Raw genomic sequence first — 18567 nt, 5'->3', positions numbered from 1 at the left:
GTGAAAATCTTAAAAGTAAAACTATGATATGGTTTAAAACAAAAACAAATTCAGAATATTGTGTGCACATCTTCTATTTCATCTCTAATGACCTGCCTTTTGAAAAAAGCATTTCCTATTATAAAAAGCATTGCCATAATCAATGTGGGCATTCACTGGGTAACGATTAATGATATGGCTTATTTTAAGGGTGTATTTGATCCCCTGGTCACTTTTGTATTTCTAAAGAGGCTACAAGCCTCTTTTCATTGGCTTCTTGCATCCAATCCTCCAGCTGAACATTAAGCTTCCTGTTTGGAGGATTTGGATAGCAAGATATTGTCTGGTCTCAGTAATGTTGCTCCATCCTGTTCTGGTAACTTGAAGTTGCTATTCAGGTCAACTCTCAGTTACCAGTCAAGTTCTGTTGCCATTAAACCTGTGGAGGTGGAGCAGAGGGTCCCATTTGCCATTGGTGGCTTCTACCTAGCCATGTCTTCGCTTATATTGGCTTGGCAGTGCTTATTCTGGGTGAATGCATCACACATGGTATCCAGTATGGCTCACCTAACCTGTTTGTGCCACCACTGATATCTCCCTTGCTTTAAAGCCATCTTACAGCAGCACAAGATCTGTTTCAGGATGCCTTTCTATGCGTACAGTGGGCATGCTATGATCTGCACCAACCCCCAGTAGTACAGGATGGATGGTCTTGGTAAAACATTGCAGACAGCCTGGATCAAGAACTTGAAACAAAGCGGCTGTGCCTTCTAAAGCTCAGGCCACAAGACTATGCTCTCCATCACGTATTCCCATCTGTTCCAGCCTCCCTCTTGTTGCAAAACAACTAATCGGCTGGCCATCTCCTGCTCAGTCACTGCTGACATTTACTTTTGTACTAGGAGTCCCCTCTCTTTTTCCTGTGCTGCACCTTGGTCCAGTCCTCTCTTGTGGTACTGTGCCCACATGTCTTGAAGCTTCGACCAGCTCGACCGCTTCTGTTGCCCTCCACTCTTGCCTTGTCCTGACCTTGATGCCAGCTTGGGAAACTTTAGGGTCACAGGAATCCGTGTTCTGCAGTAGTGCCCATGCATGCCTCAGTTTGACTTCCTCATCTACACTACTGATGGTGAGCATAAGCTCGTTGTTTTTGCCATACTGGGTGAAGGTAGTCAGGCTTCAAGGAAGCCCCAGCCACTTTCACAGGTTTTCACTGATTTCTTCTTTCAAAAGCCTCTGTGGTGGATATTGGTACTTCATAGCCCAAATCTGGGACAAAATGCCATGCTGATATATCCAGGCTTTAAACTGGACTTGAAGGCTCAAATTTATCAACAGCAGCTAACCACGTTTGTAGTTCGATGGCTCACTCTGTTACTAAAACTCACCCTCTCATTTTTACGGACATGGATGGGCAATCACAGTGATCAGAACAAGATTCAAGATTCTTTATTTGTCATGTGCATAGTTATACAGGACAACACGCAGTGAAATGCATCCTGATCCGCTTATCAAAAACTGTGCAAAGTTAGAAGAATATCAGTTAGATTAACAAAAAGTCATAGATTGAAAGATAACAGTATAATAGAACATAATAAATAAGTACAATTATACATTATAAAGTAGAATTAAGTGTTAAGGTGCAATAGTGCAGTGATTATTGTGCAAAACCAAAGTTAGACAGGTGCATAGTTAAATGACAGACCGATTCCAAAAGAATGTGAGGGTAGACGGCATAATATACCTTACAGTCGAGTCTAAGTATGTGGAGGGTCATGGATGAGATGGCATGATCTCATTTAACAGTCTTATGGCTTAAGGATAGAAACTCCTTCTGAGTCTCTCTGTCCTGGCCAGGATGCTACAAAACCTTTTGCCTGATTTTAACAGATGAAACAGGCTATTGCTGGGATGAGAGGAGTCTTTGATAATCCTGAGAGCTCTGGTCCTGCATCTTCTGGTGTAAATGTCCTGCATAGATGGTAGAGCTGACCGGCACAGATCACTCTCTGTAGGGCTTTACGGTCCTGAACTCCGCAGTTTCCAAACTAGGATGTAATGTTCTGTGTCAGGATACTTTCCACAGCGCCAGAGTAGAAAGTCTTTAGAATCCCTGAAGATACCCCAAACTTCCTAAGCTGTCTGAGATGGTAGAGTCTCCGCTTTGCCCTTTTGGTCTGAACTTGGATGTGTTCAGACCATGTCAGGTCCTCAGTGATGTGAACCCCCAGGCATTTAAAACTGTTCATCCTTTCCACTGTGGCTTAGTCTGCTGCTGTGTTCTGCTGATGTCCACCACCAGCTCCTTGATTTTGCTGATGTTGAGCTGGAGGCAGTTTTTCTGACACTACAATGTCAGGTTCGCAATGTCATCCATGTAGGCCATCTCATCGTTGTTCGCGACGAAGCCCAGTACCACCGTGTCATCTGCAAACTTCATCATAGTGTTGGAGGAATACATGGCTGTGTAGTCCTGGGTGTAGAGGGAGTACAGCAGGGAGCTAAGAACACACCCTTGAGGAGCTCCTGTGTTGATGGTGATGATGTTGGAAACACAGTTGCCAACCCTCACTGCCTGTATTCTGCCACTGAGGAAGTCCAGCACCCACGTACACAAGCGGTTTTTGAGTCCTAAGTCTCTCAGTTTCACAAACAGCCTATTGGGTATTATTGTATTGAATGCTGAACTATAGTCAATGAACAACAATCTCACATAGTTCCCCTGTTTCTTGTCCACATGGCTGAGGGTGGTGTGCAGTATGTGGGAAATGGCATCCTCCGTCAATCTGTTAGGACGGTAGGCGAACTGGAGTGGGCCAATGGTGCTTGGGATGGAGGATGAGATGATGTCTTTCAGTAGCCTCTCGAACACCTTCATGACTACTGATGTCAGTGCAACAGGTCGGTAGTCATTCAGGCACGTGAGCTTATTGTTCTTTTGACAGGAACGATTGTGGATCTTTTGAAACACACAGAGACCACAGACTACGCTAGAGACTCGTTGAAGATGGTGGTGAGTACTCCAGCTAGTTGGTCAGCGCAGCAACGCAGCAGGTGTCCAGAGATGCTGTCTGGCCCTGCCGCCTTCCTGATGTTTACTCACTTCAGTGCTGAATGCACATCGCTCTCTGCAATGCTGATGATGTCACCATCCTCCGTAGTCAGGCAGTAGTTAGCGCTAGCTGGGCAATCAGCCTCAAAACGGGCATAAAACACGCAAAACAATTGTTTTCTCATCACTGATTAAAGTTATAAGCATTTTGTCTTGTGCAAGCTGCTTTTACTGGAATAGAGTTCAGTATAGGCAAGTACTGTTAAATACATAAATTATTATTTTTAAAGTACAAATGTATTTGGGTTTTATATATCTGTGTATGTGCGCACCAGGATATTCAACAAGCCCCCTTAAATAAAAGTGTGTGACCTTTTGAGTTAGAGAAAGTGAATTTGATTTATTTTTGTTTTATTCTAGTAATTTGAACCAAGCCTATTATATTTCTATTTAAAACAAAAGTGTTTTTTGTTCTGCGAAATCCTTGGGCAAGTGGTAGCAAGTTACAGAATAAAACCAGTCAAACAAAGTGTTGAATTGCAGGCATTTGAGAGGAACAAGCACACATTCTGTTGATCCTTTTACAATTTGTGACAATGCAGTTTGTGTCTGAAAGCACCCTTTGACTTTTGCTAAGTATTTGTACTGTTTTTTGCTTGTTGCCACATTGTTGAGTGTTTCTTGAAAGTCACTGGCCACTTGTTTGAAGTTTCCTACCATCTGTGCAGAATTTCTAATCACTTGGGGAGTTACTCTGGAAAGCAGTTTGAGTATCTCTTGCAGAACAGCTGGGACAAGTTTTATTTTTATGCCGTTTGATAGCTGTCTCTGTAAGTGTCAATTAACTGCATCACCCACGTCAACACCAAAGATACTATTTAGTATATTTAGTAGTTTCCAAATAACCAAATGCTATCATTACTAAATATTGACACCTGAATGCACTTTGGGGTTTATATCCTTTGTAAATAATTATTCAAAAAGGAATCATTTAAAGCATATTTGATAGAAGTCTCATTTCTTTTTTGTTACAGTCATAATGTGTTTATGGAAATTTGAAATATTTTATAGCATGCTTTGTGAGAGTGCAAATTCTGGAAGGAATTGTGTGCATTAAGCATTTATTGACTGACACATTTTCAGATAAGATTTGCCTTCAATTAATAAAGAGCATTTCCATGATGTATAAAATATATAGTATCTTCATTTGAAAATGATCTAACACACTTTTTAGACAGTCTAAGGTTGGTTAGAGAGAAAGACGGAGAGAGAGAGAGATAGATACACACACTACAGTCTAAATACACACCAGAATAACTAAAAAGGAGGAAATTTTAAAAAGAAAAAACATCTGACTTGGCAGTTACAGTGAGGCGTATTGCTGTTGGTATAAAGGAGCCCCAGTCTTGTTTCTTGACACACCTCTGCTGAATGATTGATTGGTTGAATGTTCTCAGAGTTAGTGTGTCGGGGAGAGGATGTGCACAATTGTTCATAATGGCATAATGTTCATAATGGTTTATAATTGTTGATTAATTCTCTCCTTTGCTGCTGCCGCTGGGGGGAGTGGTTTTGAGTGTGTCTCATAACTGAGCCTGCCCGTTTGTTTAACTTATACATTTTGTGGTCCACTCTTGAAGTGATATCAGCAACCCACCACACCATAGCCTAGAAACTCACACTGGCCATCACAGAGTTGTAGAAGATGTTAACTTCCAACATTAAAGGAGCACAGTAAAAGTCTGCTCTGCCCTTTCTTATATAGTTCCTCTCTGTTCTGAAACCAGTGTCCAGCATGTCATTGATGTCGACTCCCAAGTACTTGTAGGGGTGCACTACCTCTACATCAACTCCTTGAACAGTGACCGGACATAGAGGCTTTTTGGTATGGAGACAGTCAATGCCCAGTTCCTTGGTGGTGTTGATGTTAAGCTACAGACAATTCTCTTAGCACCAAGAAACAAATTTCTCCATCTGACTCCTATACTCACCCCCTCAATAAATGCAGAATTGTCTGAGAATTTCTGCAACTTCCATGACCTGGGGTTATATTTTTAGTCAGTGGTGTACAGAGCGAAAAAGATACATGACTTTTCCTTCTGGTGCTCCACTGTTGCTCACATCCATATCAGAAACAGAGTCATTGAGACTGTCAAACTGTGGTCTGCCTTACCGATAGTCCATTATCAGGACACCATAGGCTCATCAACCTGCAAATCTCTGAGCTTACCCGTTAATAGGGAGGGCTGGATGGCATTGAAGGCACTAGAAAAATCAGAAAACATAATCCTCACAGTGCTGCCAGCTTTGTCCAAGTGAGAATAAGCTTTGTGGAGTAGAAAGATGATTTCATCCTCCACTCCAGTCTTTGTCCAATAGGCAAACTGCAGGAGATCCAGGTGGTCTACCACAAGTGGACTTGTGTAGTCCAGGACCAGCCTCTCGAAGGCCTTCATGATGTAAGACATAAGTGCCACTGCTCTGCAGTCATTAGCTGAAGAGGTGCCTGCCTTCTTTGGAAAAAGAACAAAATTGAATGTTTTTCACATAAGCGGCACTTTCTGGAGCCTTAGGGACAGAGTGAAAAGGAGGCCGCAAATACCATAAAATTGGTCAGCACAGGCCTTAGGAAGTCGAGGACTGACAACTCCAGGTGCCACAACTTTTCCTGTGTGCAGCTTACTCAGTTGTTTCCTTAATTGGTCACTAGTTATGGACAGCCCATACTCCTGGTCAGAGGCGGACTCATCATTCCAGTTGATGTAGTAGAGATGGTGTGGGGTGGGTGGGGAAATCTATTAAAACATTGGTTCAGGGCCTTGGCTTGGTCCTCATTCTCTTCTATCACCTGAGCCTTAGATTGCTTGAGTCCAGTAATTATGCCCAGTCTTTTCCAGACATTTTTTATGTTATTCTGAAAAAGTTTGTTTTCCATTTTATTTTTGTAAGCTTCATTTCCTTCACTCAGCTTTTCCTTTAGCACTCACTATGTGTCCTTCAGAGCCTCTTTGTCACTGGATTTGATTGCTCTCTTTTACTCATTCAGGAGACCTTTTAGCTCCTTGGTAATCCTGGGCTGCTTATCTGGAAAGCGACACACTGCCTTTGAGAGTACCACTGTGCCGACACAGAAGTTAATGTAGTTTGTGATGCACTGACCGAGTCCGTAAAAACGCAGACACTGTTTTTGCCTTTCGTCCTTACTACCCTGCCGTTTTATCTCCTGTATGCATAAACCTTTGAAAACACTCTCTAGAGCTGTGTATTTTTAAAAATGCCAGCTCAATGTTGCAATGTGGATGGGCAAAAATGTCTAATTTTAAAAAACATGCTCAGTTTGGCTGCTTTCAATATCTTGCTCCCTGATTGGTCACCCTTCACTGAAGAAAATTATGTTCCTTCGTAGGGCTTGTTGCTTTGCTTACCTGTATGCATCTAAATTGAGTTTTGTACTGTTTAAACGCTGCATACTAGCACTAAAGGAAAATAATTTAGCAGTTGGTACAGTTCTGCCATAGTTACCCGGGCTGGTAGTGTTTTCATCCCTTTAAGGATTTTTCTAGTGATGCATAAATGCCCAGTGTAGGCGAACATCTATGTCCATATGCATTGTAAATCATTTTAGTGTGGGCAGAAGTAAATCTACAAAAACAATAATGTGGACGGAGATCATTTTTGTTCAAGAATGCCATTTTTAAATAATAATGTAGTGGTGTAGATGTAGCCTAAGTTTCTCTCAGTCATTCTGGGCCAAAGATTACTAAAGACCAGACAGAGTATTTCATTTTCTCCATTTCCTTGAATCACATTTGGTAAGTGATCTTTGGTGCTGATTATAATTACCAGAGAGTTCCTGGCCGGAAAACATAATTTTCATGTCTACAAAGTACCTGTTCTAAAAAGAAATGCTGTTTAAGGAGTGCTGTCTTCACTGGCTGGATCACCTGTGATTCCTTAGTAGCAAGATGTAATAAACGAACAATATACTGCAGATAAAAATACACATCACAAAGGAGAACTGTGAAGCCTTTTTCTTAAAAACATTAATGTCATCATATGGTAAGTCTGAAAAATACAGCTTCATAAGTCAACAGATGTGTTTTTCTTTTTCAATGCCATATGTAAAAATGGATTAGTGTTGGCTGTGTGTCTGGCACAAAAATTAAACTATTGTATTTATATTGTGAAGTAAACAGGATCACTCTATAACTTTATTAAGCTTGTAACATAAGCCATACTTTCTTATCTCTGAGTTTTTCTACATCACGATTTACTGATAACCTCTGATGCTTTAGTCTTGACAATCTGTTCAGCACTGCAAGCCAGTCTTCTGTGAAGGGTGCTAAACTGAATTGAACTCATTCATATATCTGAATTGTCACATTTTACTACAACATTAAAAAAATCTTCAGTGTAGTATGAGTAAGTACCTTTTACATTTTAGGGAAAACAGTGTTTGTCTATGCAATTGGATTAGGGATTGGCAATTGAGGGTTGGGGCGGTGGGGGTTATTGTTTTGGAGAGAAGTGTGCTAAACTGCCTCTAGGCAATCTGTTAGTGCTATAAAGAAGACCCAACTGTGTTTTATAACCTGGCTGGGGGGTGAGAACAGGATAGAAGTGACCATTAAAGAGTTGGAGGTTGGGTGCTTATTGTATCAATACATCTCTTATGAGGCGGCAATAAAAATACCTTCACCTTCACACTCTGAGCTATTAAGCAAGGACCCTTCAGGCTTCCCACCTTTCCAAAAAAGACTTCCCAAATTCTTGTAATGCTTTGTAGTACTGCTTTGCTTCAAAGATGTGTAGTTCCTCCCACCCACTAAACTTAGTAATGTACTCGGTGTTATCCGTTCTTATGTAATCAGCTATCTTTACTGTCCAGCTCAGCTCCAAATTAGATTACTGAACTGCCCTTCCTTCTTTGTAACCAGTCAAAGTAGGGCTGACTCTTCCTTGTTACAGAACTGAGTGTTGATCTGAGGGGTGTTGCCTGACTGTATATCAGAATATTATGTATTTATTTGCAATTTTGTTTGCATGTCTGATATTGTTTTTATATCTTTTGAGTTAAACTTTGATTATATTTTTTGAATCAAAAAATATAATTATCTAGCATATTGCTATGCATTGGTTATTCTGTACTGTGGATTCCTAATTGCCAGAACTTTTTTTCCCCCCTCACATTTTACCTATGAAACACTTTAAAAGTGGTCTCAGGTAATGCATTTACCTGAGACAGACAGAACAAGCCTAAAAATGTGATTGCCATTTTACCAAAATTACTGTAGCTGTTAGAAATAAGCCATTCAAAGATAACTCTGTACAAAGGCAGAGTCGCTTGCAGCTTGTTAGTAGTGTAATGTGGAAAAATTCTTTTTTATCCTACCCTTTCTCTTTTACGTTTGCACAAAGGCTAGAACATCTAGGCCACAGGTTAAAGCAGCTTAATTAATAGTCTAAGCTCACTTGTCTTAAGGTGTCTTAGAGAGGTTTTCCAGGCTAATCCTTCCAAAACAAATAGATAAAGAAATTCTTTTGACCACTGGGCTTTTCCTTTTATATATTTAAGATTGTTTTTGAAAAGCATCTGCATTTTATCGTTCTGTCTTCAGTATACACCAGTAACTGTGAAAGCAATTTTACTTTGAAACACCAATTCTTATATATATATATATATATATATATATATATATATATATATATATATATATATATATATATATATATATATATATATATATATATATATATATATATATATATATACCTTTAAGCACTCACTCCACGCCACATTGTTAAGAAAATGAAGTAAGTTGTTTGTCATTATTAGCAGCATTATAAAACGCAGTGCACAGGTTTCAAGCGCCTAATTCCCCAAACATCATCCCAACTCAGATTACAATTCCTGTAGGGATAACTTGAGGCATCTTTAGAGCTTGCAAAGTCAGAAATGTTGCTGATAGGCTGATGGCCCTGCTTGTTTCCAGTGCTTTTCCTTCACAACCCTCAATTCAGTTATAAATCTGTGCTCCTCCAATTTTAGGTTTTTGTATTACTTGCATCTTGAATAGAGAGGAATGGAATTGAGTTTTCAGTGCAGCTCTTAGTATTCTACATAATACAAGACCTGTTTTTAGTGAGTTTCTAATGTGTTCTCTTTCCAGTCTTTTCCACTGTTATTGAGTGAATAATACTTAAGCTATTATTTTTCAGCTTCCATTTTTTCAAAATGCCTCTGAATTTGCCATTTCCTTAACATCATAATGATTTAATTGAAAGCGTTACGTCAACGGATATAATAAACAGCTACTATTTAGTGGGTTCAGCTAGCATTTATGTGAAGGCAAGTAGTCTGGAAAATCTCAAGTGGATGATGGCTCCATTTTCACAAATAAAACTGAGCAGGCCTTTCTGACAGAGATAGAATGTTGATGCTTTTTCCTTTCTCCTCCCTTTCTCCTTAAACTGAGCTGGCACTCCAGTTTCCTCTTATGGATGAACTTACTGGACTGACTTAGGTGTGGTGGGATGTTTTGCCATTCCTTCGTGCAACCTTTCCACCATAGCCGATCTGACCAGTCTTGCTGAAATATACAAAGCAGATGTTTCCTCAACTTTTCTACCCTCCTGTGGCCACAATGGCCAAGGTGCAGCAGGGAGGCATTTCCTCTTAATTTTACACCCTATAAACTAATCTGGCAGAGGCCTACCACTATATAAAGTATGTAAAAACACTATAAACAAATGCATACTTTGCAGCAACTTTTATGTTCTGATGTATTCATTTTGTGGAAATAAAGGCTGAAAAAATGTGTATTTAACACTAAGTGCGTCTTGATATCTTCTAAGCTTGCATATCTGTTTATTGGAATGCATAGTGATGCTGCATAAACTATGAGCTCGGTTGCAAAAAGAGTATCTGAAACGGTCATCAGGTATTCAAACCCTTCCCGACCCAGAAAATTACTGAAGTATCTGAAAAGCTCCATGATAGATTAGAGAACTGTTTTGATTTATTTGCTTTTCGGAACTTGCATAGCACTTGGACCCAAAACAAGGTCATTAAAACCTTAAAGAACTCCATATATCATTGACTCGTATATAAACTCTTATGTTACAAGTAAATAGCTGCACATATTCTTCACAGAATATAACTACAATACTAGACAATTGTCGTTGAGTATATAAGCAAGAGAATTTACATACTTATACTGTATATGCACTGTCAGCTCTTAATTAAACATAAAATAATGTGCAATGCAAAGAACTAGGAAGAATGCACAAGTTAACGAAATATATTTAATGAAGAAGTGAAGCTTTTACTTTAATATTTCAGGTATACATCTGTATACGGTTTAGTGAAATGAATGTAATACTTGCCTAAAAATCAGAAGGCTGCCAGTTCCGTCACCACTTCTCCCAAACTTTGTGACGCTAAGTGAGTGATTTTAAACTGCCAAGGCTTCTATTGTAGAAATAATAGTAACAGGTGTACTTGTGGGTCAAAGTTAGACTGCAGCAGAACCACGTAAGCATTCAACATGATTTGCACAGCCATTTATTCACCCATCTTCCAAACCCACTTATCCACAGCAGAGTCACGGGGCAACTGAAGCCTGTCCCAGCAAGTATCCGGCGTTAGACAGGAACAATCTCTGGACAGGGTGCCAGCCCATCACAGGATGAACACACTCATGCGTGCACATACATCAGGGTCAGTTTAACATCACCAATCCACCTAACCTGCATTTCTTTGGACCGTGGAAGGAAATGAAACCTCCCAGAAGAAATCCATGGGGAGAACACGCATACCCCATGCAGGGGGCACCTGGGACGTAAAACTTTGTCTAATTTCTGTGATTCATCATTACCACTGTGCCACCATGACACCCATATTGTGCACATTTAGTTTTAAATGTTCAGTTAACCACTGCTATAAGGAGTGAATAATAACATTTATAAGCCTTGTAAACCAATTCAGTGTCATGGAGAGATGAACCCATTCCAGCAGCGTTGCACTCAAGGAAAAAATCAGTCCTAGACATTCAATTATGGGGTGTGCACACATATTCCCACAAAGGGCCAATTTAGAATTCACTATTAAATAAATGCATAGATCTTCAAATTAGAAGAGAAGAAACCTCCCACAGATGCAGAGAGAATGTGCTAATTTCAAACCAATAGTAAATAGTAACAGCTATGTTATATGGGCTGGAGACGGTGGCACTGACCAGAAAACAGGAGACAGAGCTGGAGGTGGCAGAGTTAAAGATACTAAGATTTGCATTGGGTGTGAGGAGGATGGACAGGATTAGAAATGAGGACATTAGAGGGTCATCTCAGGGTTGGACGGTTGGGAGACAAAGTCAGAGAGGCGAGATTGAGTTGGTTGGGACATGTGCAGAGGAGAGATGCTGGGGATATTGGGAGAAAGGTGCTAAGGATAGAGCAGCCAGGTAAGGGGAACAGAGGAAAGCCTAAGAGGAAGGCTTACAGATGTGGTGAGAGAGGACATGCAGGTGATGGGGGTGACAGAGCAAGATGCAGAGGACAGAAAGATATGGAAGAAGATGGTCTGCTGTGGTGACCCCTAACTGGAGTAGCGGGAAGAAGTATGAGTAAAACAGTGTGGAATTTGATCCCTGAACACACACATCCTTGAGGCAGAAGTACTAACTTGTATAATAATAAGGTGTTGGGGAAAAAGTACAAAAAATAAAAAGTAATTATTTAAATGAAAGATCGTTCCTAAAACAGTAAGCTTCACAAAGTAGAATGTCTCACTCATTCATTTTGTGAAGTATAATTTATTCCCATATTTTTTAAACCATGAATCCTCTTTTTAAAAGGTAACTACTGCGTGATCTGTACACAAAGAAGTTAATCTTAAGTTATAAAATGAACTAGAATATGCATTGACACTGTAAGACCAGACATACTGTAAACTGTATCAAGTAGAGAAAGTACAGGAAAGGTAAGAAATTTAAATCAAGAATGCAATTTTTGAATACAGAGGGAATGATGTGGAGCTTGGGACTAATCAAACCGCACCATCACGCACACAGGAAGAGCAAGCGCAGCGATGTTGCACCAAGCTGTTTTAGTGCCAGTTATAAGATTACTGTAGTAAAAATAAAAACTATCTTGTCACTGTAAGGTAATTATTATACTGGTGCTGAAACTTTGGAAATCTTGTTTTCTGGCACAGTCTTATTTCTTCCCCTGTAGTGCTTTTTGTCAAACTCTCACTATTTTTAGAGGATGTCTAGTCTTGTCCTTTATCTGAACATCTCCCGTGTCATATGGCTTACCAGTAATGCTTTTATATCTAAGTGAGACTCACTGCAAGAGAGAAGTTCTTTAAATTTGTGTGTGATCAGGACTAAGGATTAAATTAACATTGAATGGGGCATTTGCATGTTTCTTTATATGTTAAATGCCTAGGGGGCTGTTTGTTTGTCCTTTGAATGCTGTAAGTGCTATCTTGAAAACTGTGATATAGAGTCATTTTATAGTCAGTGTGTAATCAAAACTGGAAGGTCTCAGTTAATAATTGTTAAATGTTTTGTGCCACAATGATGAGCCTGCTGTCTGGCTGGTTTTCTGAATTAACTTAGTGTTTCATAAGATGTGCAGTTCAGTTTATTATTTCATTTATTAATGTTACATACTGTAAAATATTTCATGAAACATTAATGGGAAAAAAATCTGACATCGGTGTCTTTTTATATTTAGCTGACATCAAAGAAGAGTTTCTGTTTTGACAAATACCAAAATACCATATGCAGCTTCTAAATATTAATCTGTGTGCTAATATCCCCAAATTAAATGTACTTCATCTTATGAACTTTTAGTACATTTTTTATTTTGTGAAATATGAAGCAGCATTCCAGTAATGTTTACTCACAAACCACACTGATGATGCAGGATTTTTAACATCTGAATTGCATCATCTACTGATTACTTGAAATTCTCTGTAACCAATAAAGTGTGAAAAAACAATATGTTAAGCAACTGGTTTCCTTACGGTTGAGTATGAGATGTGTCATTACAGTGTAAAAGGCAAGCACTGTACACTCACACTCTTTTTTTTTTTTCTTTTTTGGTTGTGTGTGGAGAGAGAAGTATTGCTTTTCAGTGGAAATGATACTTTGAGGTTTTGCTTTGGCAGGGACGAGCAACTTTGATCCTGAAGGGTCACAACAACTAGAAGTTTTTTTGATTGAGATGGTGGTACAGTGTTGATTGCTGTTCAGATCCCCAAGTTAAAAAATCCTTACATTTACATTAGTGAGTACACTAACAGTTGAAATTGGAAGAAATATTTATAAAGTTTATGAACATTTGTTGTTGAGTTTTTCATTATACTTTTGTAGTCAGTCTCATCTGTACATCACTTTGCAGTTAGGTTTTTTTTTTTTCTTTTAATCAAATGTTTGTTATCACATTGCAGTTTGAACCACAGAACACAGTGGTCAGTTTTTAGTGAGGAGTGTTTGGTTGTCAGGCAGTGTGCTGTAGTGGCCATGGCACTGGACTTTAAATCACAAGTTTACTAGTTTAATTCTCAGTTGTGACACACATTTTGACCCTGAGCAAGCCACTTAGCTTGCATTTGTTAGAATTAAAAAAAAAAAAGTTTTGTTACATTTTGTTGTCTTATGTGTCACATTGGATAAATATGCAATTAAAAAAAAATAGAAATAATAATAGGGCTACTGGTCTCCTTGGGTATCATACACATGCATAGGTGTTGAGTCCCAAATGCAAGAGACAGAACACAGAGCTGTGATTCGAAAAACAGTTGAAAGTTACCTTAAGAGGTACAGTTAGACAACCAGCTACTATAAAATTAATTTGGCTTTAGAATTTAATGATTTGAGGCCATTATTTAAGATTTTAGCAAGAACAAATACCTGCAGCCCATCAGGACTGAACGCACAATATTTTAGTTGTACTGTATATAAATTCCTTGTATTTTCTGAGTGTTCAGAAGTCATTTTTCTAGATGAATGAAGAAAACTTCCAAGCGATCCGTGCGCATGCTCGTTCCGCATTGAAAATCAATAGGCAATAACAGAAGGCAAGGTCAAAATACCCTGGTGTAGTGATGAATATGTGTGAGCAGAAGCGTGCTGTAAGCCTCCGTTCTGGTGCCTCCCGTGCGGCCCCAAAGGTGGTAGGAGACCCCGACTCCCGCACCGGCCGGCGTGATGTCGAGTGACACACGGAGGGTATTCTGTGTGGGTCACTTGGAGGTGAGGCTGCCGGCAAGGGAGGGTTCAAGTAAAGTTCAGCCGCATAATATTAGGCAAATTAGACAAGGAGAGAAAAGGAGAATAAAGACCAAGAAAATGGGCAACGGCACTCTGAGCGATCGCGGCTTTGCAGAGCCAAAAGAAGCTTCGCCTTGCCGGGAACGTGCCGGAGCGAGCTTGGCTTGAAAAACTGTTTTAACCCCGCACCATGTGAGGCGGGGCGACCAGCGGACCGGAGTGGAGGTTGGGGGAATCTCCCAGGAAAGAGTTAATACTGTGGGCGGGGTCTGTTCGTGTAAGGGGCGGGGCGTCTAGCCCAGCTGCCGAGGTCAGTCACACACAGCGATCGAGGCAACGCGTAGACAGGCAAGGAGTTAGTGCTGACCCGAATCGAATCGAGCCGAGGTGGAGCGCCCCCAGGACGAACCGCAGTATCACTACACGGTCCCTTTCCCGGCTGGACTATGGAATTTTAAGCGGAGTGTCCGAAATTTGCCGTCTTCGGCGCCCTTTTACCACGAAGTGTCCCGGCCACAGCTGTGCATCAGTTTGCGGCTCCACGTTGAAGTGTAACCTTTCTGTCCAGGAATAAACAAAACCGAAAAGTGATCGTCTCGACATTTTTTTTCCTTGTAGAGTCTTCACTGAAAAGCGACGCTGTTTTCATCGCGGGGAAAGATTCGCTCTCCAGGATTATCAAGGCCACTGGAGTCGCAACATGCGAACATCGCATCGCGTGCGAGCGGAATATTTTTCAAAATGTTCTGAGGAGCTCGGTTTGTAGGGCAAGGATGTGGCGGAAACTACGGGGTTAAGAAGTCTTCTGTACCAGACTTACCCGCGAACAGACCCGCCGAGAAAAGGTGCTCAAAAGCAAGTAAAGGTTGTTTTACTCAGACTTTTTTTTTTTTTCTCTCTTTTGATAGTGCGCCGTACTGGTTACATTGAACATACTAAGCATGCCAGATTTTTCACTGGATACAAGTTGACCACCCGGAATCCTTTGTAGCTATTTTCATTTTTTGGAAACATTATTGTCGCGATCAAAGTAAGATGATGTATGAAAGCGTGGATGTAGTAGGTCTAAATTCCACCGCCAACCCGTTTTTAATGATGGATTATTACAACCAGAACAGAGGATGCTTAATCCAAGACAAGGGAATGATACCAGGAGCGCACCATCCCTACAGCAGCTCCATTAGGAATCAGCACTGGAACGGCTCTAATCACTGTAAGTACTGCATGTGCCACCAAACAGTAGCGGGCATTGAGCCATAGCTCTGTAATGGTGTCTGCTGGCACAGTAACGAAATGCCTATAGTGAGTGTGAATGCGCGAGTTATAGGAAGTTGATTCACTTTTGAGTGTACAGAGAAGGGTAGTCGTCCATTCCGTATAGAATAGTAAATACCTAGTGTGCACCTCGAAGCTGTAGTGGCTTCTACTGCACTTTTAGCCTTTCCTTCTTATTAACCCCAAACCTTGCACTTTATCGTACACACACACACGGTTTTAAAATTGTCTCAACTAGCTAAAGGTCCAGTCATGCCACTGCATAGACCACAGATCGTATCACCTATGCGCTGTACATTCGCGCTTATGACAGAATATTCGTGAAAAGTATACAGGTTCGCGTTATGTCTAGTCAATGTGGTTGTGGTTCAGTTACGTACGTCCTTTTTAATTTTACCAGTTTTGGCTTTGTATAGTACTGTAGTTTTTTTCCATTTAAATTAATTAGTTTTGTCCCCTTTTTTACAGAGGATTTGCATTCAATACCTCGCGAGCATTGTCGCCTGATTTTTGAGTGTTTACATTTCGGCACCACGTGTTAAGACACCCAAACAGGAGAACCCACACCGAGGTTATGTCGCCCCTCATTTCTCACTGCAATTGTCTGTTGGGCATGATGTAATTAGGAAAGCGAAGTAATTCTAGATGTGAAAAGCAGACCCCCATAACCCCTATAATAATAATGCACGGCTTCTCAACATTGCGTGCATGCTGCTATAACTAGACGGAAAGCGGTTAGGGTTTACCACATCAATAAGATCAGCATTATTTATGTCATTATAATTTTCTATTGGGACTAAATCAAATATATAAAAAGTCAAGTTGAAATACGATTGATATAATTGCCAGAGGTGGCAGTCGGAGCAGCGTGGATGCGGAAATACAACCCAGTAGGTTACTAGACATGCTAACAAAACCACAACATAAGACTTTCTGCGTTTATTATTGTGTTGCTCAGTACACCTGCTATTTTTTATTGATTACATATTGATTCTCAGTTGTTGGCATTGTTTACTCCCCTGTAAAACCGAGAGTTGTGTTAAGTTCCTTACCTTTCAGAACTTTTTAAAAATCAAAGCAGTGTAACCGAATAGTGAGACATAAATCCACGGCTTAACACGGAGAAGCAACTAGATCGGAAAACTGGTCAACTAATAGTTTGTGCGTATTTATTTATGTATGTATGAAGATGTCTTATTAACGATTCGAAATGCTGTTAAAGCATACAGTATTACTATTTCGGGGCAGATATGTTTTAGTTCTCTTGTAAGGCGAATGTACCCGTCCATTATTTTTCTAAACCCGCGTATATTAAATTTAAAGCATTGAGTTCGTGCAAATCTGCTTATATCAAGTCAGTTGTACATTTAAAATGGGAAAGGCAAAGCATGTAGGTAGCGTGAATTAAGTGTGCTCTTTAATGTGCATGTTAAGTCACATGCTTAAAGTTAGGGTGTGGTATACAGAATTTTTTATAGTATAAAGTTTTAAAGTAATTGCTGTATGTTTACTAGGGTTTCTTTGTAGTTTAAAAACACAGAACATAACGGGAAAGCAGATTATATGATATTAAAAAGTTGTTGCTTTAGGGTAGATTTCCTTGGTAAATACTTTAGTATGAACATACAGTATGAATGCTGAATCAAAGCTGATCTTGTTTGATTGTGTAGCTGTATTTGTGTTCTCTCAGGTGATTGACTGGCATTCTGTGACAATGGATTGGATAAACTGGTAAATAAAGGAGATTGGTGGACTTGTCATTTATCTCTTAATTGGCAGCCCCAAACAATCAGATCATGAGATTTTGTTAATGTTTAAAAAATACATTTGCTTGAAATTGAATGTGGCCTAACACCTTATGAAGAAGCAAGATGTAGCTTCGTCTAATGCTACTTTTACAATCACTTGTAATATATTTATGTATTTTTATGTTGGTAAGCAGACTTTATTTTCCCAGAGGGAAATTTGTTGGCAGCAGAAAAGCACACAACATAAACTGTAACACAGATACAAGAAAATAAACATCTGAAAGCTAGAGTTGACATAAGTTCACAAAGAAAATTAGTATAAAAATAATTATTACCTTTAACAGTACACACAATAATACAGAATTCATCAGCATCTCGACAAATTTTAAAAAGTCAGTCCAATTTCACGATGGAACTCGCAAATTAACTGCACGTATATCAGTTACACTCATTCGATTATTGTTCTTACATTTCATTTGTTTATTTATTTATTTAGGTTGTACTGTGTTCCTTATAATAAGTTAGTTCCATATTTAAAGAAAAAATATACCACACAGCATATGTATAATCATATGCTTCTGGAAGTATTACAACAGGGTAGAAGAAAATGCAGAATTAACATTTATAAACTGGAAGTAAAACTTTATATATCAGTGTAAAAAGAGATGTGTTCCTAAAACTGTAGTTTTAGTAGAATTTGCCACAGGACATCTTTTCCTCATGTGGGTGTTAGTCCAAGGCACAGCAGATTTAGACAATGCCAGGTCTAGTTATGTTATCATCATACATGTCAAGCTCACTTTTTTCAATATGCCCTGACCTTTGTATACAGTAACTGAACATGATATCTCAAATATGATTTTTCACAAACATCTTTTAAGAGTGACTACAGTAAATTTAACATTTCATTTGTAGAAAAAAAAAAAGTTACACATTTGCAAATCCCAGTGATTCACGGGCCTGTTAAAGCTGTATAAATGTAAAGGTCTGGGTTCTGGTCTTTTTCTCAGGCAGTCTTGGCTTCCATCAGTCTTGGAAAAACAATAAATCTTCAGTTGTTTTCACTACAGCCCTATCTATTCAGAAAGAGGTGAAAAGGCAATGGCCTTTTGCTCATCGGTTTGTTTCAATGAATGTATCAAAGTAATTTAAATAAATGGCTTCTGCTGTGATTATCATTCTTAGGTCAGGGATTTTTAATGGGGTAAAAAGAGATAAGGATGCAATGTCT

The 18567-nt window shown here is 39.5% G+C and overlaps 1 protein-coding gene across 2 annotated transcripts in view; it reads left to right on the top strand.

The window, feature by feature from the left end:
• raraa (retinoic acid receptor, alpha a) overlaps nt 1-18567 on the top strand; it is a 270178-nt gene that overhangs the window by 193032 nt on the left and 58579 nt on the right. The window contains exon 1 of one of the 2 annotated variants that reach the window (XM_039740825.1): nt 14623-15526. The exons of the other annotated variant lie outside the window; for it this stretch is intronic. Coding sequence (XP_039596759.1) covers nt 15349-15526 — 178 coding nt within the window. The 5' untranslated portion in view covers nt 14623-15348. Of the gene's footprint in view, nt 1-14622; nt 15527-18567 lie in introns of those variants that run through there. 2 annotated transcript variants of the gene reach the window in all.

This window comes from Polypterus senegalus, chromosome 17 (genome assembly GCF_016835505.1).
Source record: "Polypterus senegalus isolate Bchr_013 chromosome 17, ASM1683550v1, whole genome shotgun sequence".
NCBI lineage: Eukaryota > Metazoa > Chordata > Cladistia > Polypteriformes > Polypteridae > Polypterus > Polypterus senegalus.
The sequence above is the reverse complement of the archived record's forward strand: the minus strand, read 5'-3'. Positions and strand labels throughout refer to the sequence as shown.